This window comes from Momordica charantia (assembly GCF_013281855.1).
Source record: "Momordica charantia cultivar OHB3-1 chromosome 8 unlocalized genomic scaffold, Mcharantia_2.0 BLBB01000008.1, whole genome shotgun sequence".
Classification (NCBI taxonomy): Eukaryota; Viridiplantae; Streptophyta; class Magnoliopsida; order Cucurbitales; family Cucurbitaceae; genus Momordica; species Momordica charantia.
Window position 1 is genome coordinate 19,870,577 of NW_028275166.1, and position 24,694 is coordinate 19,895,270.

At 42.1% G+C, this 24,694-nt stretch overlaps 2 protein-coding genes across 2 annotated transcripts; both read right to left on the reverse strand.

Annotated features, from left to right (window-relative positions):
- Positions 1 to 5,370: 5,370 nt before the first annotated feature.
- On the reverse strand, positions 5,371 to 12,267 carry LOC111025431 (uncharacterized). Its single transcript, XM_088126968.1, is given in 3 exon segments — positions 5,371 to 8,806; positions 9,061 to 9,975; positions 9,977 to 12,267. Coding segments are annotated over 3 exon segments (6,642 nt in total).
- Positions 12,268 to 13,938: 1,671 nt separating this feature from the next.
- Positions 13,939 to 14,790, reverse strand: LOC148209732 (uncharacterized). The gene has a single exon (XM_088126969.1). The coding sequence runs from the start codon at positions 14,788 to 14,790 to the stop codon at positions 13,939 to 13,941; it is 852 nt and encodes a 283-aa protein (XP_087983095.1).
- Positions 14,791 to 24,694: the final 9,904 nt, after the last annotated feature.

A 24,694-nucleotide genomic window follows, 5' to 3' on the forward strand; every position in this document is an offset into this window, starting at 1 on the left:
TTTAACTGCCTTGTAGCGATAGTCCAAGGGTCGTGCTCACGCCCTTAAGTCCGTTAAAGGTTTGGAGCCTGCAACCCTTGCTGTGGCTCGACCTGCGATTCAGGACAAGGCTGAACCGTCTTCTAAAGATCCAACTTCAGTGATCGAGTTGGACTCTACTAGGGAGCACTCCAGAGAAAAGCGCCCAAGGAATGAGTCCGAGGCGCTAGACGTATCTCCCCTGAACGAGGTAAGGGGAGAGTCTCCTTTGAAGAGGAGACGAAAGAAGAAGAAGACCACCTCATCCTTGGAGGTTGGACCTCATGGGCCCCTACCCACGAGCCACGCCGATTTGGTGGACGACCCCGAAGCTCGGATGGGGGGGACGTCCGACGTGAAGATGCGGTTCAGAATGGAACCGTCGAGCTCCAAGGTGAAGGACCAGGTGTCCCGCATCTCGATTGCGTGCTTGGACCGCTGCCTTAGGAAAACATCCAAGTTTGTAAGCGACCAAGGGTTCGTGCTGCAAAGGACCATCGACCACGCCGCAGAGGTAAGACCTGCTTCTATGTTTGCTTTTACTTTTACAACTTATAGCTCGGTCTAACTGTAACGCCCCGAGTCCCTCAGGTTAGTTAGTCCCGAATCGGGAGATTTTTTTCAGTAATTTTGAATTGATTGTTAATTAAATTTATGGATCGTTAACTAAAGTTATCCTTATTATCGGGCTCTAAACTCCAACTTAAATTAATAATTACCGACTCCGTGTGGTGGGTCTTGTTTTAAGGGGGATGGACTTCTTTCCTCTTGGGCCTGAACGCGTTGGGCCTCCATTGGGGTAAATGAGTTTTAAAACAAAACAAAAGGAAAAGAAAACCCTAGCCCCTAGCCCCAACCCTAGCCGTTTTCCCCCCTTTGGTTCTTCTTCATCTCCCCGATCCATTCTTTTTCTCCGATCCTTCCCGTTTCCGGCAACCCCGACGGTGGCAGCGGCGTAGCAGCTCCACGAACCCCAGCGGCGCACGCGAACTCCGGAAACGGCGACGGCGGCGTATCAGCTCCACCGACCGCAGCGACACTCGGCGGCGGCAGATCCACGAGCGGCGAGAGGCGGCGATCGACGGTGCGAAGCAGCATATATCCGGTGGTCCCGAGCGGCGGCGCGAGGCTCCTTCCTCCGGCGTAGTGCGACGCCGCGGCGGTTCTACGCGCGGGTTGAGCAGCAGCGGCGCAATCTTCCCGTGGCAGCGTTCGAACCGCGGCGGCCGGCGACTCCCGATGCTCTAGTGGCGACGCGGCCCCTCCTCGCGGCGGCGCACGGCGAACGGCATACAGCAGCGGAACGCGGCAGAGTTTGAACGTTACAGCGGTGTTTTGGACGTTTGGCAGCGACCCACATCCGTTCGAAGCTCGATTTAGGCTACCCACACCTTGGCGAGTTAGATCTAGGTGACATATACGAAGTCGGTTTTGGTGGTAATGCGTCATTCGAACCCTTTTAGAGTTAATTTCGAAGGATAAATAACGTACGTAACATGCTGTATTTTCTGTTTTGGTGTGCTTAGGGTGAGGTCGACGCAAAACTTAAGGGCGCGGTTGTGAGTAAGTAGCACGGGGGCGGGTGCATGAGTTGGTGTATGTCATTTGGTTGCCGATGTACTGTCTATGATGCTTAATATTGGTTCTGATACGTGGTTGTGCAGTGCTACTATTGTTTATATAGTTTTGTATGCCTGGTTAGTGTTGAATGTCCGTCGGTGTTAATAGTGTGAATTCTGCATTGTTGAACTGCTGAGATCTATGGTAGAATGACGTATGATTGTAGTGAATGTTCGTTAAAGTGAAATTTATTTTGGAAATGTACGTTGTCTGAATTCGTATGAAGTGTTTGGCGTGTCTCATGAGTTTTTATTATATCTAGTAGTGTTTATTATGGACTGTCGCAACGTCATCGCGACGCGGAGCGGCCGACGTCATCCCCTGACGGGTCTCTTTTGAGATTCGGGTTTGGAGTCGCCACCAATCATATACGAGGTGTGATTGGTCACCTATTTTAAAAACTTGGTCTACGAAAAACAGATTTTGGTTCGGGAGTCGACTGAGTGTAGGGAAGGTGTTAGCACCCTACGACACCCGTTCGAAAACGGTACCATATTTTGTCAACAATTATCCTATTATACTTTGGTCCAAAAAGAAAAATATTTTTATGTTTGATTTTTAAATGTCCCAAATTTATTGATTCATATTTTATCAACAAGCATGAGTGGCGCAAAGACCATTAGAAAAACAAATTATCACCTCGAGAATATTAGAAAGATCCAATTTCTGTCATTGAGATTTTCGAAATAATTATTTAGTAGAAAAGAAAAAATTAAGAAATAAAAATAATTTTAGCGTACGGGCCATCAAGACTTGAGTTTGTGATGTGAGTGTCCATATACAAATTTCTTACCAATGTGCCAACATCCTAAGATATTACTTAAAATTTATATAAATCTTTTAAGATTTGAAATCTTATAAAAACGAAAGTTTTTTTTTTTAAATTAAAAAAAAACATTTTATCTAAAATAGTTGTTTGGTAAAATAATGATATTAAAAAAAATATTAATTTAGGCAAGCAAAGACTCAAACCTAAGACGTGTGAATTATTCCTAAGTAACCTACCACTATGCAAACACCATATGATACAACTTAATATTAATTCTTATCATACAAATCTTTATTTAAAAAAAATGTTAAAAAAAATAAAACTAAAACGAGAAATAATAATAATAATAATAATAATAATAATAATAATAATACTAATAAAAAATTTATTTTATTTTAAATTTGAAATTCCTCTAACAAACTTACTTAAAACAAAAAAAAACATTTAAAACAAACTTGTTTTTAAAATTTAAAAAAAATTATATTTAAAACAAACTTATTTTAACAATAATCAAATCATATTTAAAACAAATTTATTTTAAAAATAATCAAATCATATTTCTTATTTTAAAAATAATCAAATCATATTTCTTATTTTAAAAAATAATCAAATCATATTTAAACAAATCTATTTTAAAATATACCAAATCATATTTAAACAAATTTATTTTAAAATATATATATATCAAATTTAAAACAAGCTTATTTAAAACAAATAAAAAAAAATCAAATCATTTCTAAAACAACCATTTTCTATACCACGTACTGCAGTGAGGAAATTCTGGGTGTGCCCGCGGGTCTGAAACCGTGATGGAGCACTCGAGGTCAGATTCAGGCGGTCGGTGATCCGTGCGTCGGTTGTAGAACTTTGCGCTGGACTACTGTGGTGCAGGTTGGTCTGAACTTGTGATCACCGGGGGACGTGTGTAGTCTGTGTATCGTCGGGGTTGCCGGCCTGGGTGAAGAGGAAGAGAAGGTGATGGTAGAGAGAAAGAAGGAAGTGAATTCTTCTCTGTATGGGTTCTGTCTGTCTTTCCTCCCCACTGCAGCTCTCCTTAAATACATCTAAAACTAACGATAAAAAAGAAAAAGGGGGAAGAGAAGAGAGAAAAAGAGGGAGGAGAAGAAGGGGAGGGGATACACGTATGAAGGAAAAAATCAAAGGGGAGAACTGTTTTTTTTTTTATCTTAAAATCAATTTAAAAAAAAACCAATTATTTTCAAATAAAATCTAATTTTAAAACTTAATTTGATTCAATTAAAACTTTACATTAAATTTTATAATAAAGTAAATTATGTTATTTTAAACTAAATCAATAAACATAAAAAAAATAATAATAAATAAATTAGTAATAATTTTTTTTTTTAAAAAAACGAAAGTGAGCCGGATCAAATTCGGTGTCTACAGCTTGCTCCCCTTTGTGTATTCTTGCAGAAAAAGGGTAGACAAAGGCAAAAGACAGAGTATTGGGAAGGCGAGAAAAAAAACGGACCTGGCTTGACACAGGCTTCGACCACGATCTATGATCGGGTTCGATTTAACCAGCAGAAAACTAAAAGGCAACGGACCTGGCTTGACACAAGCTTCGACCACAATCTATCGGGTTCGATTTAACCAACAGAAAGCTAAAAGGCAACGGACCTGGTTTGACACAGGCTTCGACCACGATCAATGATCGGGTTCGATTTAACCAACAGAAAACTAAAAGGCAAAGGACCTGGCTTGACACAGGCTTCGACCACGATCTTTGATCGGGTTCGATTTAACCAACAGAAAACTAAAAAGTGACGGACCTGGCTTGACACAGGCTTCAACCACGATCTATCGGGTTCGATATAACCAACAGAAAACTAAAAAGTGACGGACCTGGCTTGACACAGGCTTCGACCACGATCTTTGATCGGGTTCGATTTAACCAACAGAAAAGTAAAAAGTGACGAACCTGGCTTGACACAGGCTTCGACCACGATCTTTGATCGGGTTCGATTTAACCAACAGAAAAGTAAAAAGTGACGAACCTGGCTTGACACAGGCTTCGACCACGATCTTTGATCGGGTTCGATTTAACCAACAGAAAACTAAAAAGTGACGAACCTGGCTTGACACAGGCTTCGACCACGATCTTTGATCGGGTTCGATTTAACCAACAGAAAAGTAAAAAGTGACGAACCTGGCTTGACACAGGCTTCGACCACGATCTTTGATCGGGTTCGATTTAACCAACAGAAAACTAAAAAGTGACGGACCTGGCTTGACACAGGCTTCGACCACGATATATCGGGTTCGATTTAACCGACAAAAACTAAAAGGAAACGGACCTGGCTTGACACAGGCTTCGACCACGATCTTTGATCGGGTTCCAACATAAAACTAAACAAGCTTGCTTGAGCAAAAGTGATTCGTCATAAAATTCTCTGCCATAGGGCTTTTTGGAGACTTCTCCAAGGCAAATGCATGAAATGACGCATGAAACGATGCATGAAATGTGTGTTTGATGCATGATGATAACAGGAAAATTTGTCTTGGATGCAAAAATAGAGTGAAATCACTTGCTTTTATAAAAACTTGGGATTGTTCAGATAGCTCGATCACCGCATTTCGCTTTCCTTCAAAAATCTTTTTAACTGGATCGAGAGTAACCAGAACAAATGGGACGACGACTTTGCCCTGATAACTTTGTAATGTCGTACTTGCCCCAATGTTCCAGACAACAAAATGTCCCTCAGGCTTCCTGTGCCCTTATGTTTGATTTCGAGTAACGCATAGCCTTGGAGACGTGAAAAAGCTACCGTCCTTCGTATATAGAAAGAGACGAATGGAGAGCAGACTTTATAAATGACAAGAGACACACGTCTCAAAGATGTGGTTTAAATTTATAGGCTATAATAGAGAATGGATACACAAAACTGCCTTTCAAGCATAATACTGAGATCAAAGTGAAATTTTTTGAAATACATCATAAACTATGCATAATATTTTCGAACATGATCTGAGTTGACTGGATTTAAAAATTCAGTGCCATCCATGTTGGCCAGAACTAGTGCTCCTCCGGAGAAAGCCTTTTTCACCACAAATGGTCCTTCATAATTCGCGGTCCATTTGCCTCGATGATCTTTCTGTAATGGGAGAATTATTTTTAGAACTAAATCTCCCTCTCTAAACCTTCTTGGGTGCACCTTCTTGTCATACGCTTTCATCATTCTTCTTTGATAAAGTTGTCCTCTGCATAATGCCGTCAACCTCTTTTCTTCTACAAAGTTTAGCTGCTCATAACGTCTTTGGACCCACTCAGCCTCTTGTAACTTAGCTTCCATGATAACTCTCAATGATGGAATTTCTACTTCAATAGGGAGAACAGCTTTCATACCATAAACTAAAGAAAATGGCGTTGCCCCAGTTGAAGTACGAACTGAGGTGCGGTAACCATGTAAGGCAAATGGAAGCATTTCATGCCAGTCTCTGTAAGTTACAGTCATCTTTTCAACTATTCTTTTTATGTTTTTGTTGGCGGCTTCTACTGCACCATTCATCTTAGGTCGATAAGGGGTTGAGTTGAAATGTTTGATCTTAAAATGCTCACAGAGCTCACTCATCAATTTGTTGTTCAAATTCCTTGCATTATCGGAAATTATGGTTTGAGGAAGACCATAACGACAAATAATTTCATTCTTGATGAATTTGACTACAACTCCTTTTGTCACATCTCGGTCAGAAGCTGCTTCTACCCATTTAGTAAAATAATCTATGGCTACCAAAATGAATCGGTGCCCATTTGATGCTTTAGGTTCGATAGGTCCTATCAGATCCATGCCCCACATAGAGAAAGGCCAAGGAGCTGTCAAAGTATGCAAATGAGAAGCAGGAGCATGAGTCTTGTCCGAGTAAATTTGACATTTGTGACATTTTCTTGCATATTTAATACAATCTGTCTATATAGTCAGCCAGTAATAGCCAGCTCTTAAAATTTGTCTAGCCATCATGTGTCCATTTGCATGAGTGCCACACACTCCTTCATGAACTTCTTCCATAATCCTATTGGCATCTCTTCCTTCGACGCACCTTAGGAGAACCATGTCATGGTTTCTCTTGTACAATATCTCTCCGTTTAAGAAAAACTTCATTGCCAACTTGCGAAGGGTGCGCTTATCATTTTCTGAAGCATTTGGTGGATACTCTTTACTCTTTATATATTACTTGATGTTATGAAACCAGGGGTTACCGTCGGGTTCTTCCTCAATGCTCATACAAGAAGCTGGGACATCTCTCCTCCCAACTTTAATCGGACTGACATCCTCATTGAGTTCTAAATTGAACATCACCGCTAATGTGGCCAATGCATCTGCTACTTGATTATTTTCTCTTGGCAAATAATCAAATGAGATTTCATCAAATTCTTGTGACAATTCTGTTATGAGTTGTTTGTAAGGCAACAACTTAACGTCTCTTGTTTCCCATTCTCCTCTTAGTTGATGAATTACTAGCATAGAATCCCCAAAAACTTTAAGTTTCTTAACCTTCATATCAACAGCAGCTTGGACGCCCATCGAGCATGCTTCATACTCGGCCATATTATGTGTGCAGTCAAAACATAATCTAGCGGTAAGAGGGTATAGTTCCCCTTTGGGTGATATCAAAATACCCCCAATCCCATGACCTAACTCGTTAGAGGCACCATCAAACATCATGGTCCAAGTTTGCGGGTCTAAACTTTCCTCACTTGCAGTTATGGTGGAGATATACTCATCTGGAAAATCGAACTTTACCGGTATGTAGTCATTTATAGGTTGTTGAGCTAGGTAGTCGGCCAAAGCACTCCCCTTAATAGCCTTTCGAGTAACATAAACAATATCATATTCGGACAAGAGGACCTGCCACCTTGCAATTCGACCCGAGAGAGACGGCTTTTCAAAAATGTACTTTATGGGGTCCATCTTTGAAATGAGCCATGTGGTATAATACAACATGTATTGTCTTAGACGTCGAGTAGCCCAAGCTAGAGCACAACAAGTTTTTTCTACTTGAGAGTATCTAGTCTCGCAATCGGTGAACTTCTTACTTAAATAATATATAGCCTGTTCTTTCCTGCCTGAATCATCATGCTGCCCCAGTACACATCCCATTGAGTTTTCAGTCACTGTGAGATACAAAATAAGGGGTCGTCCTGGAGTTGGTGGCACAAGAATTGGAGGGTCTTGCAAATACTGCTTAATCTTATCGAATGCTGCTTGACAATCTTCACTCCATACCCCATCGTTGTTCTTGCGGAGCAATTTAAAGATGGGTTCGCAAGTTGCTGTTAAGTGAGATATTAACCTTGCGATGTAGTTGAGTCGTCCTAGAAATTCTCTGACTTCTTTCTGCGTCTGTGGAGGTGGCATCTCTAAGATTGCTTTGACTTTATCCAGGTCAACTTTAATGTCTTCTTGGCTTACTACAAAACCAAGGAGTTTTCCAGTGGTTGCCCCAAATATGCATTTGTTGGGATTGAGTTTCAATTTGAACTTCCTCAATCGATCAAACAGCTTCCTTAAAATAGTTGTGTGCTCCTCGCCCTGTTTTGACTTGGCAATCATATCATCCACGTAAACTTCAATTTCTTTGTGCATCAAGTCATGAAAGAGAGTAACCATGGCACGCTGGTAGGTTGCCCCAGCATTTTTTAGCCCAAATGGCATAACTTTGTAGCAGAAAGTTCCCCATAGCGTAATCAATGTGGTTTTTTCACGATCCTCAGGTGCCATCTTGATCTGATTGTAGCCTGAGAACCCATCCATAAAGGAGAAGGTTGAGAACCCAGTAGTATTATCAACCAGCACATCGATATGAGGAAGCGAGAAGTTGTCTTTTGGACTTGCACGATTCAAGTCTCTATAATCAACACACATTCTTACTTGTCCATTTTTCTTTGGTACAGGGACAATGTTTGCCACCCACTCAGGGTAATTAGATACCGTAAGGAACCCTGCATCGATTTGCTTCCTTACTTCATCCTTTATCTTGATCAACATATCTGGCCTCATTTTCTGTAACTTCTGTCTCACCGGCTTGAACTCTGGGTTGATCGGCAATTTGTGCACTACGATGTCTGTATCTAAACCAGGCATATCCTGATAGGACCAAGCAAAAACATCAGCATACTCATGAAGTAACTCTATCAACTTTTTGCGACTCTCTGAAGACATATGAGTGCCTATTTTAATCTCTTTGGCTTCGGCTTGTGATCCCAAGTTAAATGTCTCAGTTAATTCTTCATGGGGTCCCAACATCTTTTCTTTTTCTTCTAGCATTCTCAATAACTCAGCAGAGGGCTCGTCATCTATTTCCTCATCAAATTCAACATTGTATATAGGTGTATCGAGCTCGTATTTCGAATCATTATCGCATTTAATCTCAGTATTACTGTTTAAGACATAATAAAGGAAAAAAAAAAGAAACAGAAATAAATGAATAAATTGGCCCAGAGAATAGTAGAGGAAAGAAACAAAGTGAATGAACTCAAACTTTATTGATATGGAAGAATTATAAACAAACAATAGATCTGGATGGAATGTACAGAAAATAGAAAATTAATTTAATTAATTAAGAAAATGAGGGGAAGGAAAAAAATGGACAATTACTTTGAATTATTATTTACAAAAGACGGTAGCTCTAACACGCTCCAATTGCTTAGCTCGAAACCGTCTGGGCACGGGTAGACAAAAGGTCCAACTTGCTCTCTTTCTTCTGTCAATGCTGCCACTACAGAGCTCTCATCGTACTCTTGATGGATTGTGCCGGCACTTATGAAAGAGTGACTGAGAGGTGGAATAGTCCTCCTAGAGTAATCACGCTCCCCATTCTCAAATCTTGAGAGGCGTTTTGCTTTTTCCATACTCCGCACTCTAATAATGTCACCTCTATTTGGCTTATATCCTAGCCCGAACCTCCTTGTGTTTTTAGCCATCCTCAGCAGCTTGTCTAAACTCCCGTTGTTTCCTTTAAAGGCGGCCTCTAAAAGTCGTGACTTAGGTCTTCCAAACTTCCCATGTAAAGTTGTAGCATTTGCAATCTCGAATGATTGGAATGAAGACTCAAAAGCTTCTTCTGCTGCTTCAACGTATGGCATCGAAGCAAGCCTTGAGACTAGAATGTCTTCTTGTCCCGATATGATCACTAACTTTTGGTCAACCGCAAACTTAATTTTCTGATGTAAAGTGGATGGAACTGCTCCTGCCGAATGTATCCACGGTCGCCCCAACAAGAAACTATAAGCTGATGTGATGTCCATAACCTGAAATGTTATGTCAAAGGTGCAAGGACCTATCTGGATCGGGATCTCAATATCCCCAACAACAGCGCTGCGAGCTCCATCGAAAGCTCTTACTATCACAGTACTAGGTCTCATATGGGACATATCAACGGGTAACTTCTCTAGCGTGGATCTTGGCATTATGTTTAAAGAAGATCCATTGTCCACAAGGACTTTTGCTATTAGGAAATTTTTACACTTAATTGAGATGTGGAGAGCTTTGGTATGTCCTGTACCCTCTGGTGGTATCTCCTCATCTGTAAAAGTGATGGAGCTAGCGGCTTATATTCCCCACAACGTTGCTCAAATTATCCACTGTGATATCTTGTGAAACGAAAGCCTGTTTCAAGGCCTCCAACAGTGCATTCCGATGCGCTTCAGAGGATAACAATAAAGATAATATAGAGATCTTTGCGGGTGTCCGACCTAATTGTTCAATAACTTTGTATTCACTTTGCTTCACTAGCTTCAGAATCTCTTGAGTCTCTTCCTCAGACATGGGTTGTTTAGGACTTACATCCTTTACAACAATTGCCTCCACCAGTTCATCATGGACATCCTCGTGGAGTTTGGCCTTCCCTTTCTTATCCTCTTCCACTTTCTCCTTCTTCTTCTCACTTGCTTTCTCTTTATTCTTTTCACTAGTAGTTTCATTCACGCACTTTAGCAGGCTATCCGGTGTATAACATCTCCCAGTTCGTGTCAAACCTCCCACTCCGGTAATATTGTCAATTGGGAGTGGAGGAGATGATACATCTTGCCCTACAGTTACCTTGCACTGATATTTCCAAGGCACTGCTTTGGAACTTTTATACTCGAAAGGAGCTGGGACCGTGATAGTGATTGGTTTCCGACTGCAGTTGGGTGCATTTGGCTTTTCACTGTAAAAGATGGTGAGACATTTTGGCTTAAGAGCATCACTTGAGCCTTCAGCAACTGAGACATCCTCCACGATATTTATCCCTTTCTTCTGGTGAGAATTTGCAACAGTAAGGATTTTTGAGTCTAACAACTCTTGAACTTTCATCCGGAAACTGTTGCATTGCTCTAGGGAGTGACCTTTTGCCCCAGCGTGGAACGGGCACGTCAGACTTTCATCATACCCTTTATACTTGAGGTTTGGGCATAGGTATTCCACTGATACATATCCACTACCCAAGAGAATTTCGAATAGTTCCACCATAGGGGTTCTAATATCGGCAACCTTACTCTTCGACTCGATCTCTTGGCATTCGATTGCATTTATTTGGACATTCTGATGATTCGGCAGCGGATTCTTACTTACATCAGGCCCATTTTCTTTTTTAAAGTTCAACCAACCTGCCTTGATCAAAGCTTGAACCCTGTATTTCAATGCAGTGCAGTTCTCTGTTGAATGCCCTATGGCTCCTGCGTGATAGTCACAACGAGCATTTGTATCATACCATCTTGGGTATGGAGGCTGGATCGGATCTACAGGTACAGGCGCCAGCTGATTATTTTGAAATAACTGAGGCAGAAGCTCAGTATAAGTCATGGGGATTGGGTCAAACTGGGTCTGTTTACGTGCCCCTCTATTAGTCTGTTGTTCTTGAGTATAGAGTGTATTATGCTGCTGACCCCTAGGTTGGAAATTTTGACTGGCTGGGGTAGGTTGGAAATTTTGACTGGCTGGGGGTCGAAAATTTTGGAAAGTATAAGGGGAGTAATGTGAAGTTGCATTATTCACAAATGGTTGATTATACCCGTATGGCGTTGGGTAATAATACGGAGTGTATCGCGGTGTCCGACTGTACGGTTGTTGCTTCCAAGAATGTCGGTCTGCTCCCACCATTTGCACCTCACCTTCCTTCTTCTTGGAATGACTTGCCTTCTTTGCAGCTAATGGCTCATCGACAGTACTGGTTATTCGCCCATGTCTAACCCCGTATTCAATTCTTTCTCCGATGGTCATAATATCAGAGAAATTTGTGGAAGCGTTTCCTATCATCCGATCATAGAAAGGATGTTTTAGGGTATTGATGAACATGGCAGATAGCTCCTTATCTGTTAAAGGAGGTTGGACTTGAGCTGCCGTGTCCCTCCACCTTTGAGCATACTCCTTAAAGCTCTCTGTACTCTTCTTCTCCATCCTCTGTAAATCTAAGCGATCTGGAGCCATGTCTATGTTATGCTTATATTGTTTTAGGAAGGAGTCGGCAAGATTCTTCCACGAGCCAACATTAGAGCTATCTAACTGCATGTACCAACGAGAGGCCGGACCAGATAAACTATCTTGAAAGCAGTGTATCAACAATTTGTCATTTTGGACGTACGCTGCCATCTTCCTACAGTACATTATAAGATGATTCTTAGGACAAGAAGAACCATCGTACTTCTCAAACTCTGGCACCTTGAATTTTGGAGGGATGACTAAACCAGACACCAAACACAATTGTGAGGCATCGATGTTGCCAAAAACGTATGTCCCCTCTATTGCTCTTAATCTTTCCTCAAGAACTTCGAACTTCTCGTTACTGGGGGCATTTTGTCCTACTAGGTCTGTCTTGGCTGGGAGACCACCTAGGTTAAGGACTGTAGGGGGTGACATCATTTGCTCGGGCTCTCGAAAAATGATGTTGGTTGGGATTTGCTGAGCTCCCTTAAAAAAGGTATGCGGATACTAACCAATCGGGAAGTCATACAGAGGGTTGTATGTTGTATATTGTGGCATGAAACCCTCTGCCACTGGCCTAAGGGGTGGACCGTACCCAGGGGGATAAGACGGGGTTTCTTGCGGCTCATGGATAGGGTTGCTAGATGTAGCAGGATCTGCAGTCGCTTTGCCGTTTTCCAACACGAGGAGGATGGCATCTAGCTTTTCTCGCAACTCCTCAATATCTTTCCTTGTTTTCTCCTGCTCGGCTTTTTAATCTTCCATCATTAATCTTGCCCTGTGTCTGGTACGGTAAGTGCGATGTGGTGCCAGTGAGCGAGCTATCTTGAACAATCCCTTTTGTTTTTTTTTAAAAAAATAGAAGACAAAAAGAAAGAGAAAGAAAACCATAAATAAATAAGTTCGTGACTTTATTATAAATTGGATAAATAAATAAATGATGATTACAAGAAAACAACAATTATGCCAAATTTGAACCCCAATGCTTAAATCATGGAATTGAAAGTACATTAAAGCAGAGTGTCAATAAAACTGTCCCCAATACTCTAGATCTCGTCGAAGTTTGCCCAAGAACTTGAGTGTGCTTTTGCCATTCGGCTGTGTAGGGGCAATGGCAGATGTGAGAGCTCGTGCCTCTTCAGCTAAACCATCTTCCCTACGGGCTGCCTGTCTGACTTGGGTGAGTACATGTTCTGAATTATGACGCAACAATGTGTTATCGCGCCTCACATGGTCTAATTCATACTCCACTTGGTTGTATTGTTCCTTGATATGGGCATAATCATGCATTAACCCATCAGCAGCATTCTGGGTTTTGTCGAGACGACTTGAAAGCGTCTGAACAGTTTCCCTTAATCTTTGATTTTCTTGAGCATACTGAGCTAACTGTACTTCTTTCTCCTCCAGCACATTGGCTTTTTCACGAAGGGACATGATTTCTGTTTGTAGAGAAGACATTTGTTGTGATATTTGATTGTCTCGCGCCCTTAAGGCTGCTTGTGAGCTCTCTTCGTACTTTTTTCTGTTAGGGTCCCGAACCTCTACTTCTAGCAGTCTGTTTTATTTCCCTTGGTAACCGACCTCCCTTCCTGCCTGCTGTAATTCCAGCTCAATGTTTCGAGGTAGATTTTGATTGAACCCTAGTTGTAGTCTTTCTTTAGCTGATGTGGGGTTCCCTTCTCGCAGCTCGTATTTTATCCTACGAACCTTCCGCTGACTGGATTGATTTGGGCTCATTTCAGAAAGAATTCTCCTAGTGGGAACCTCTAGCTTTCCTTTGCCTTTGTCGGTTGGTAGGAGAACCACAGTTTTTCCTCTACTCGAATGTCACTGTTCATATCCTTCAAATATATTATCGTGGTAATTGCCACTTTGGATTCTGATAATCGTCTTCCACGCCTTTACGACCTCCTGAATTTTGTTTTTGCAAAACCCAATATCATAGGCAAATTCAGAGTTTCTTAAGTCATGTGTGGCGGGGATAAACTGACGTACCCATATCTGACGCAGTACCATTAATGGGGCATAAGATACACATCCCCATGGACCCAATAACGGTAGACTGTGAAATTTACCAGACCTATACATCATAGGTTTGGTTGACATCCATCAGGCTCTCCACTCTACGTCTTCTGGCCTTAGTCCTGCAAAGAAAATGCTCCACTCTTCTTTTCCTGGGTGAATTTGACTCCAATCTGCTTGGTTGAATTCAAGGATGGGATTTTGTAATCTACTCCACGATCTTGAAAATTTGACCTGAGGACTCTTGAACTCTGGTGGACAATTTATATGGCTGAGGATCCAAATGTATAGCAGCTGAGCACAGCCTATAAATTTCCTTACTCCTCGCGATCTGCAAAAATTTAGTGCTTGGAAGGTTTCTGCCAGGATGGGTATTACGAGATTAACCCCCATTTCTACCTTGACAAATAGCTTGACCACCCGCTCTTCAACGTACCTACTAACTTTAGGGAATAAAACCAAGTTAAATAAGCAGAGAGCTAATAGCGATAGCTCCTTTTCTTCATTAACGAACCTCTGCTGAAGACTCAGGATATATTCTATTGGTAAGCATGTGTTTTCTCCCTTCCTTTTCACATGTTTTTCAATCTCACCAGCAGATATCTTCCCTACAAGCAACGATACTGCCCTTTTCAATGTAAACCCACCATCATAGGAATAAACCTCAATTTTCTCTTGCAGTGGTATTTGTAAGAGGGTGTGGTATTCCTCGATAGTTGGGGTTATATCCATTGAGCTAAAAGTAAAGCATCTATAGGCCGGATCCCAATGTTGAACTAATGCTCTCAACACTAAGAAGTTTACTCGCACGTACAGGAGCTGCGCTATGTGGCCATATTTTTTTATGAACTGGGTCTTTTTATCTGGTCTTAAACCCTCCCATAAACGTTTCAAGGTATCGAACTGATTTTCTGGAAACGTTACATTTTGAAATGGCATGATTACATTCTGTGATAATGCATCACCATGAGTATGTTGGATGTTCTCTGACCATTGACGGACAATTTCTTGGTTTTGCTCTCTCCACTATTGGGTAGGAACCTTACTGGAACTCATGCTTTAATTTACTGTCAATATTAATGATTTAAGACTTAGGTCAATTTTGGTAAAATTGAAAGAAAATAAATTCAAAGTGAAAGTTGCGAAACTCTTTTTTTTATTGTTGTAAAAAAAACGATTATTAAGTGAGAGAATGTATGAGACTCTTTTAAACAAATCACTTTATTAACACCAACAGTAACAAACTAAACAAAAATAAATAAATAAATAGCAGAAATCTGATGCTAAAATGAGTGTAAAGTTAATGCCTACACAACCTAGAGGGAAGCGGCCCCCAAATCTTCCATACGCTTGCGCGGTATGGTCAACTTGAGTGGAGAATTTCATGTGCCTGCACGGGAACCGAAATTCCACGAAGGTCACACTACTCAGTCCCCGATCTAATCTTAAAGGTAAAGCCCGGGTAGGAGGCTCGTGTATTTGTGCGAGATGCATATGATGCCAAACCAAATTAATAAATAAAATAAAAAACAAAGCGAACAAGAAAGGAAAAAAAATATATAATAAGATAATAAATGACAAAAATATTGGCTTGACTATCTAAAGGTCCCCAGTGGAGTCGCCAAGCTGTCGCAACGTCATCGCGACGTGGAGCGGCCGACGTCATCCCCTGACGGGTCTCTTTTGAGATTCGGGTTTGGAGTCGCCACCAATCATATACGAGGTGTGATTGGTAACCTATTTTAAAAACTTGGTCTACGAAAAACAGATTTTGGTTCGGGAGTCGACTGAGTGTAGGGAAGGTGTTAGCACCCTACGACACCCGTTCGAAAACGGTACCATATTTGTCAACAATTATCCTATTATACTTTGGTCCAAAAAGAAAAATATTTTTGTGTTTGATTTTTAAATGTCCCAAATTTATTGATTCATATTTTATCAAGTGGCGCAAAGACCATTAGAAAAACAAATGGGATTTTCGAAATAATTATTTAGTAGAAAAGAAAAATTAATAAATAAAAATAATTTTAGCGTAGGGGCCATCAAGACTTGAACTTGTGATGTGAGAGTCCATATACAAATTTCTTACCAATGTGCCAACATTCTAAGATATTACTTAATATTTTATATAAATGTTTTAAGATTTGAAATCTTATAAAAATGAAAGTTTTTTTTTTAAATTAAAAAAAAACATTTTATCTAAAATAGTTGTTTGGTAAAATAATGATAAAAAAAAACGATTGGAGCCCAACACAATTCAAGCAAAGACTCGAACCTAAGACGTGTGAATTACTCCTAAGTAACCTACCACTATGCCAACACCATATGATATAACTTAATATTAATTCTTATCATACAAAGCTTTATTTAAAAAAAATGTTAAAAAAAAAATAAAACTAAAACGAGAAATAATAATAATAATAAAATAAAATAAATTTATTTTATTTTAGATTTGAAATTCCTCTAACAAACTTCCTTAAAACAAAAAAAAAAACATTTAAAACAATCTTGTTTTTAAAATTTAAAAAAAATATATATTTAAAACAAACTTATTTTAACAATAATCAAATCATATTTAAAACAAATTTATTTTAAAAATAATCAAATCATATCTCTTATTTTAAAAATAATCAAATCATATTTCTTATTTTAAAAAATAATCAAATCATATTTAAACAAATCTATTTTAAAATATACCAAATCATATTTAAACAAATTTATTTTAAAATATATATATATCAAATTTAAAACAAGCTTATTTAAAATAAATAAAAAAAAATCAAATCATTTCTAAAACAACCATTTTCTATACCACGTACTGCAGTGAGGAGATTCTGGGTGTGCCCGCGGGTCTAAAACCGTGAAGGAGCACTCGAGGTCGGATTCAGGCGGTCGGTGATCCGTGCATCGGTTGTAGAACTTTGCGCTGGACTACTGTGGTGCAGGTTGGTCTGAACTTGTGATCACTGGGGGACGTGTGTAGTCTGTGTATCGTCGGGGTTGCCGGCCTGGGTGAAGAGGAAGAGAAGGTGATGGTAGAGAGAAAGAAGGAAGTGAATTCTTCTCTGTATGGGTTCTGTCTGTCTTTCCTCCCCACTGCAGCACTCCTTAAATACACCTAAAACTAACGATAAAAAAGAAAAAGGAGGAAGAGAAGAGAGAAAAAGAGGGAGGAGAAGAAGGGGAGGGGATACACGTATGAAGGAAAAAATCAAAGGGGAGAACTGTTTTTTTTATCTTAAAATCAATTTAAAAAAAAACCAATTATTTTCAAATAAAATCTAATTTTAAAACTTAATTTGATTCAATTAAAACTTTACATTAAATTTTATAATAAAGTAAATTATGTTATTTTTATCTAAATCAATAAACATAAAAAAATTATAAAAAAAATAATAATAAATAAATTAGTAATAAATTTTTTTTTAAAAAAAAAACGAAAGTGAGCTGGACCAAATACGGTGTCTACATGGACGTTGGATATTAAGTGTTCGGATGAATTGTGTTGGGCTCCAATCGTTTGAAATTTGTTGACTATGCTCCGTTATGACTAAACTCACTGTGGCGCTGTTGTTAAAATTTGGTATGTTGTGAAAGCATGTTTGGTTTATTGTTTTGCTATTAGAATAATGTTTATGTTGTGGAAGCATGCTGAAATGTATTGAGGAGTGTGAGATGCATTGAAATCATACTAGTGGTGGTGTTGTTGAGGGGCGTTGTGGTGGTTGGTGGTATTAAGGGGTTAGTACTGGAATCTTGGTTGGAGGCTAGAAACGATATGTGGAGTTTTGCAAATTATGAAGTGAATGGGTGAGTGTCAGGGTCTCGGGTATAAATGGTCGGGGGCTGATACGTCACTAATTGGGTATCGAGGCCTCGGGTATAAATGGTCGGGGGTCGATATGCCAATATTGGATAAAGATGAGCGTCGAGGCCTCGGGTATAAATGGTCGGGGGTCGATGCGAGGAGTCTTTCGAAAGGGAGAACTATTGGGGCCTTGGGTATAAATGGTCAAGGGCCAATAGATTGTAAGACATCGAGGCCTCGGGTATAAATGGTCAAGGGTCGATGCACTAGTGTCGGGGCTCTGGGTAAAAATGGTCAGGGGCCGACACTACCAAAAGAATGGTTTCCTTTATGGTCATGGGCATGATGTTGTGTGTGTGCTTGATGAGGGCTACTTACGGAGTATATTTTATATACTCACCCCCCCCCCCCTCAACAATGATTGTTTTAGGTGAAGGATTCGTGGGTGATCGTGGTGATGGGACGAAGGAGACCTGACGAGCAAGGACCATAGGCTGCTTAGTTTTCCTGTTTAGTTTAATTCATTGGTTAGGGCCTTATGTTGTGGCCAATAAACGGTTTATTTGCATTTGAATAATTGAGAGATTTTTCCTTGTTATTAGACTTGCTTCGGGTTAGGTGCCTATTTGAGTTTTATTCCGTTTGTTTAGATTAATATGAATTGATTAATAAACTTGCCTCGTGAGGTGGTCCACGAATGTTGTTGAATGTTATTCCATGAGATTGGTTTATCGTTAATTTGATTAGTTGGGTAGTTAATGTGACCTAGAGTTGCACGGAAAAATCTTGGGTCGTTACACTAACTCTCGTGCACCCGGTCTTCGCAGGCGTTCATTGCTTCCATTCATTCGGCAATTATGATAAAGGCCGAGCTGGATGGAAGGGAGGCTTTGGCAACGAAGGAGAGAGAGAACTCCTCTGTTACCTTAGAGGCTGCCACCACGCTGAAGGGCGAGCTGTTGAAGGCCCGGAGCGAGGTGGATATCCTGAGGGCCGAGGTAGAAGCCAAGGCCGAGCTGCTGAAGAGGGAGGATGTGAGGCATAAGGCCCACCTCCGAGCTGCCCATGCCATCACTAAAAGGCTGGAGAAGGAGAAGTTCCAGCTCCCTAAGGAGAAGAACGACCTGGCTCGAGTCCTTGAGGAGAAGGATGCTTCGCTAGGGCGCCTTACTGCCGAGCTCAAGGAGGCAAAGGAGCGCCTCACCAACGGGACGCTTTTGGAGGAGGCTTTCAGGCAGCACCCAGACTTCGATGGGTTTGCCAAGGACTTCAGCAATGTGGGCTTCAAGTTCTTGATGAAGGGCATTGCTGCCGATATGCCTGCTCTTCATCAGCGATCTGAAGAGAAAGTACGCTGAAAAGTGGGCCTCTAGGCCCAACAATACTCCAGGCCCCCAGTCGCTGGTGGAGAAGTATGTCAGGGAACTGGACTCTAACTACTCCGACCTCGATGAGGATGACGCTCCTAGCCAGAAGCCTAATGAGGTCGGCACCACTCAAGAAGAAGTCCCCTCACAACAGGGCGGATCGTAGTAGGTTAACCTTCTGGGCTCCCAAGGTGAGTTGTCTTCTCATTTTGGGAGTAGCTGAGGTTTCTTTGTGTTGTTTTTTTTTTTTTTTTTGTAAGTCTTTGGGCAGAGTTGCAAGGTATACAAGCCTTGGCTCTGTCCATTAATCAATGAAATCTTCGTTTCTCCACTTCTGTACACCAAGCTCTGTCTTTTCTTTTATTGCTTTTTCCTTAAGCTTTTAAACTTGCTTTTTTAAATTTAAGCTTTTAAACTTGCTTTTGTAAATTTGAACTCATATATGAATAATTTCATCTCGCACCTCTAACTCGTAAGCTTAAAGGATTGAGTTTGGAAGGAACTCTTTCCACATCGCCCCTTTTACTTATGTTTGTTTTTAAGGTTTGAATTTGAGAGTTTCCTTCTCTGGTCTTTAATATTTCTCCTCGAACTCGGAAGTCCAAAAGATAATATTAAACAATTTGAACTGTTAACATCGCACCTTTAACTTAAACGTTCAAAGGGTTGAATTTTGAGTCCATAATTAATATTTACATCGCACATCGAACCCGTGGGTTTAGAGGATTGAATTTCTTGAACCTTCCACATCGCACCTTTAACTTTGAAGGATTGAATTTTGGTTCACAATTGATTTTAACATCGCACCTCGAAGCCGTGGGCTTTGAGGATTGAATTTAATCAATTTTTACACTACCTTGCCGGTTTTTAAGTCTTATGGGAGTCTGTGGCCCCTATTTAATTTCTGATCAAACTCGGAGTCACGAAATTAAATAACTCCGTTTATTAAAAGTTCAACCCCTTGAAAATTTTTACAAGTCCATTTTAGGACCATTTTGACATTTCAAGGGTAATAGCGCTTTAGGTGTTCTGCGTTCCACGGATGCGCAAGAACATTTCCTTCCAGATCGGCCAGCATATACGTTCCAGGTCGGACTATGCCTTTAACCTCGAACAGTCCCTCCCAAACTGGGTCAAGGGTGCCCACATGACTCTGAATCTTCCTTAAGACCAAATGTCCGACTTGGAAGCTTCGAGGTCGAACTCGGACATTGTAATGTCTGGCCATTCTGTTCTGATACTCCGCTAAGCGTAGCTGAGCCATTTCCCTTTTTTCTTCTAATAAATCAAGGTTAAGAAGTAGCTCTTCCTCGTTCCTTGTTGGCTCGTACTACTCTACCCTGTCCGTTGGCATGCCGATCTCGATTGGGACGACAACTTCAGAGGTAAAGGTCAGTGAGAATGGGGTTTCGCCAGTTGATTCTCTTGGGGTGGTCCGATATGACCATAATACCTTGGGTAGCTCTTCGGCCCATCTCCCCTTCCTAGAGTCCAATCTCATCTTGAGCCCTCGTTTTATTATTTTATTTATCGCTTCAACCTGCCAATTTGCTTTCGGATGCGCAGGGGACGAACTGAGATGGCTTATGCCCAGCTTCCTGCAAAAGTCCTTGAACTTTGCATTGTCGAACTGCTTTCCATTGTCCATCACAATAGCGTTTGATATACCGAAATGGCATACAATGTGCGTCCATATGAAAGATATGACTCTAGACTCCGTGATGTGAGAGAGCGCCTCAGCCTCGGCCCACTTGGTGAAGTAATCCACAGCGACAACGGCGAACTTGGTTTGCCCTATGCCAAGAGGAAAAGGACCTATGATATCTACTCCCCATTGTGCGAATGGCCACGGGGCCGAGATGGGGGTGAGCAGCTCGGGAAGCTGATGGATAATGTTTGCAAAGCGCTAGCAGTTATCGCAGGCTTTCACAAACTGCTTGGCATCCTGATCAACGGTGGGCCAGTAATACCCTTGTCCGACCACCTTGGCCGATATCGACCTGGCTCCTGAATGGTTGCCGCATACTCCTTCGTGAATTTCTCTGATGATGTAATTCCCATCTTCTGGAGTTACACACTTAAGGAGAATCAGGGAAAATTCTCGTCGATACAATGCTCCATCTCGGAGTATGAACCGAGTTGCTTTTCGCGCCATCTTCTTATGCGCCTTTGAAACTTGCAGTGGATTTCCTTTGATAAACTCCTCGATTGGATCCATCCACGAGGGTTCTAGAGTGTCAACCTCCATCAAATACGGCTCTAAGATTGAAGGATTATCCAGGATCTCGACAGGGACCGATCTGGCCAGGTCGGTCTCATATGCTGATGCCAGTTTGGCTAAAGCATCTGCGTTGGAATTTTCTGATCTTGGAACTTGATTCACCTCGTAAGTCTCGAACTGGACGAGGTACGATCTGACTTTGCTTAGATACTTTTCTATCCGGGAGTTTTTCGTTTGATACTCCTCCTTAATCTGATTTACGACCAGCTGGGAGTCACTAAAGACCTTGACGTGGATGGCCCCCAGTCCTCTGGCAACGCACAGGCCTGCCAGAAGCGCTTCATACTCAGCCTCATTATTTGAAGTCCGAAAATTGAACCGCAGTGCATACTCGAATCGCTCGCCACCTGGTGCGAGCAAGAGGATTCCTGCCTCGCACCCTCTCTCATTGGAAGATCCGTCAACGTAGATCGTCCACGGGAGGTCAGACTTGGCCGACTGAGGTGGTGGGGTGAGCTCTGCGATGAAATCTGCCATTGCTTGCCCTTTCAACACAGTTCTGGGTTCGAACTGGATTTCGTATTCGCTCAACTCCATTGCCCACTTCATCAGGCGCCCTGATGTCTCTGGCTTATGGAAGATATTCTTCAGGGGCAAGTTGGTAAGCACTACGACGGTGTGTGCTTGGCGTACTCCCTCTTGCTTGATTAGGGCCGAGCTGACAGCGCTGTCGGACACTGCCAGGTACAAGTGGAGCTTATCTCCTGGCAATGACTTGGCGAGCGGAGGTGCCGAGCAGAGGTAGTTCTTTAGATGTTCCAACGCTTGCTCGCACTCTGTCGTCCATTCAAAAGGCCTTTTCCTTCTTAGGACTTTGAAGAAAGGAAGGCACTTATCTGTTGACCTCGAAACGAATCTATTCAGGGCTGCAATCCTACCATTGAGGCACTGAAGCTGCTTCAGAGTCTTGGGTGCCTCCATCTCGAGCACGGCCTTTATCTTCTCTGGGTTGGCTTCGATCCCCCGGTTGTTTACCATAAAACCAAGGAACTTCCCCGAGGAGACTCCAAAGGCACACTTGGCTGGATTGAGCTTCATTTGATACTTCCGGAGAACTTCAAATGCTTCGGTCAGATCGGAAAGATGCGACTTTGACTGCTTGCTCTTGACAAGCATGTCGTCCACATACACTTCCATATTCCGGTCGATCTGCTTGGCGAACATTTTGTTCTCCATTCTTTGGTAGGTCGCCCCCGCATTTTTTAGACCGAAGGACATAACCTTATAGCAATACAGACCTTGGTCTGTTATGAAAGCGGTATGATCTTGATCTGGGACATGCATTTTGATTTGATTGTATCTGGAGTAGGCATCCATGAAGGTGAGCAGCTCATGCCCTGCCGTTGCGTCCACGAGCTGGTCAATCCTTGGTAGTGGGAAGCAGTCTTTTAGGCATGCCTTATTTAAATTCGTAAAATATACACACATCCTCCACTTTCCGTTAGCTTTTTTAACTAATATAACATTAGAGAGCCACTCGGGATACATAATTTCTTTTATATATTCAGCTTTCAAAAGTTTGTTTACTTCTTCAACAATTACATCTCTCCTCTCCCTATTTACAGATCTTCTCTTTTGCTTTACAGGTCGGAATGATGCGTCTATGTTGAGGCGATGCACCATGATTTTCTGGTCGATGCCTGACATATCCTCGTGGGACCATGCAAAGACGTCTGAGTTGGATCTGAGGAAGTTGATCAACTCCTCCCTATCAGTGGCCCCCAGCTTGGTTCCTATGCTCACTTGTCTTTCGGGGCTAAGCAAAGGAACAAGCTCGAGCTCCTCTGTCGGTGCTGAGAACTCCCTTTTACCCACTTTCAGTAGGTCGGCCTCGGATTTCAGCAACTCGTCCCAGTTGGCTTGTCCTTCTAGGACGCATACTGATGACCCTTTAAGCGCGGAGGCATAGCACTCCCTTGAAGTTTTCTGCTCTCCTCGGATCGTGCCCACTCCTTTAGGAGTTGAGTATTCAAGACTTGATGAAGTGTTGAGGGAACGGCCCAGAACGAATGGATGATGGGTCTCCCGAAGATGGCGTTGTAGGCCGACCTGCCGTCGATCACGACGAACTCGGCCATCTGAGTTACTTGTGTATCATCTTGCCCAATCGTGATCGGCAAGTCAATACACCCTTCTGGAGAGACCGATTCTCTAAAGAATCCAACGAAGGGTGTCAGACTCTTCTTCAACTGTGACCTGGTCCATCCCAAGGCATGATATGTTGGAAGGGACAAGATGTTGGCACATGCGCCTCCATCTACCAGTACTCTTCGGACCAGGACGTGATCGATGAGAGGAGCGATCACAAGCGCGTCATTATGGGGCAAATGGACCCCCTCCAAGTCGGCATCGTTGAAGGTAATGGAGAAGGTCGGTCTCTGCTCCCTGATGACGCACACCTCGCGCCTGGCTTCGCGAGCTAGCTCCTTTCTTTTATTTCCAGATTGGCCCCCACTTGGGCCTCCGAAAATGGTATTGATGACCGCAGGTCGGTCATCTCGGTGAGGTGGCATCCTCGAACGCTTCCTCTCTTCTTTCTTTTCCACCGAGTTGGACCTCGGTTTGCCAACGAATTTTTTGAAGTAGCCATCTTGAATGAGGTCTTCAATCTGACGCTTAAGTTCCCAGCAGTTTGACGTATTATGGTCGTGATCACGATGAAAACGACAATATTTATCTTTATTGCGCTTCTCTGGGTCTCCTCGAAGCTTCTCAGGTCGCTTGAGGAGCTTTTCCATCCCAGTCTCCCCAATGTTTGTAAGTATTTCAGAGATTGGGATGGTGGTCGGAGTGTAACGCTCATAAGGTCGGCTTCGGTTGTGACTGCTATCCGACCTTCGATAATCAGCTCGGCTGCTAGAGGAGGATGGTCCCTTGTCTTTGGATTTAGAATCAGCCTTTCCTTTGTCCTTACCAGTCCTCCCCTGGTCGATCTTCTTTTCTGGTCGGCCAGTTTTGGTTCGGAGGAGCTCTTGCCCATCATTAACCTTCTTCGCCTTTTGCAAGACCTCGGCAAAAGTGGCTGGGGCTTCTTCTCCGAGCTTCACAGTTAAGGTCTCATCGGCCAGGCCTTTGAGGAAATAACACATGGCCGAGTCATCGGAGCAGTGCACGACCTTCAACTGCTCCTCCTGGAACCTTGTGACATATTCTCTCAGCGTCTCACCTTCTTTCTGCCTGATGGTGGCGAGGTGAGTCGCTGTTTTTCCTTCAGGGTGCTCTTCATCAACTGGATCGAGGTGAAGACCTCTTTGATCGCACGCCTCGTCGCACGGCGCCCGGTCTTCAGATCGAGACCCAGCACCTGCAGCTTGCACCATTTCGTTGTATATCTCCTCCATAATGCGCATCTGAGTGCGCATTGTCTCCATTTCTTTTTGGAGTGCG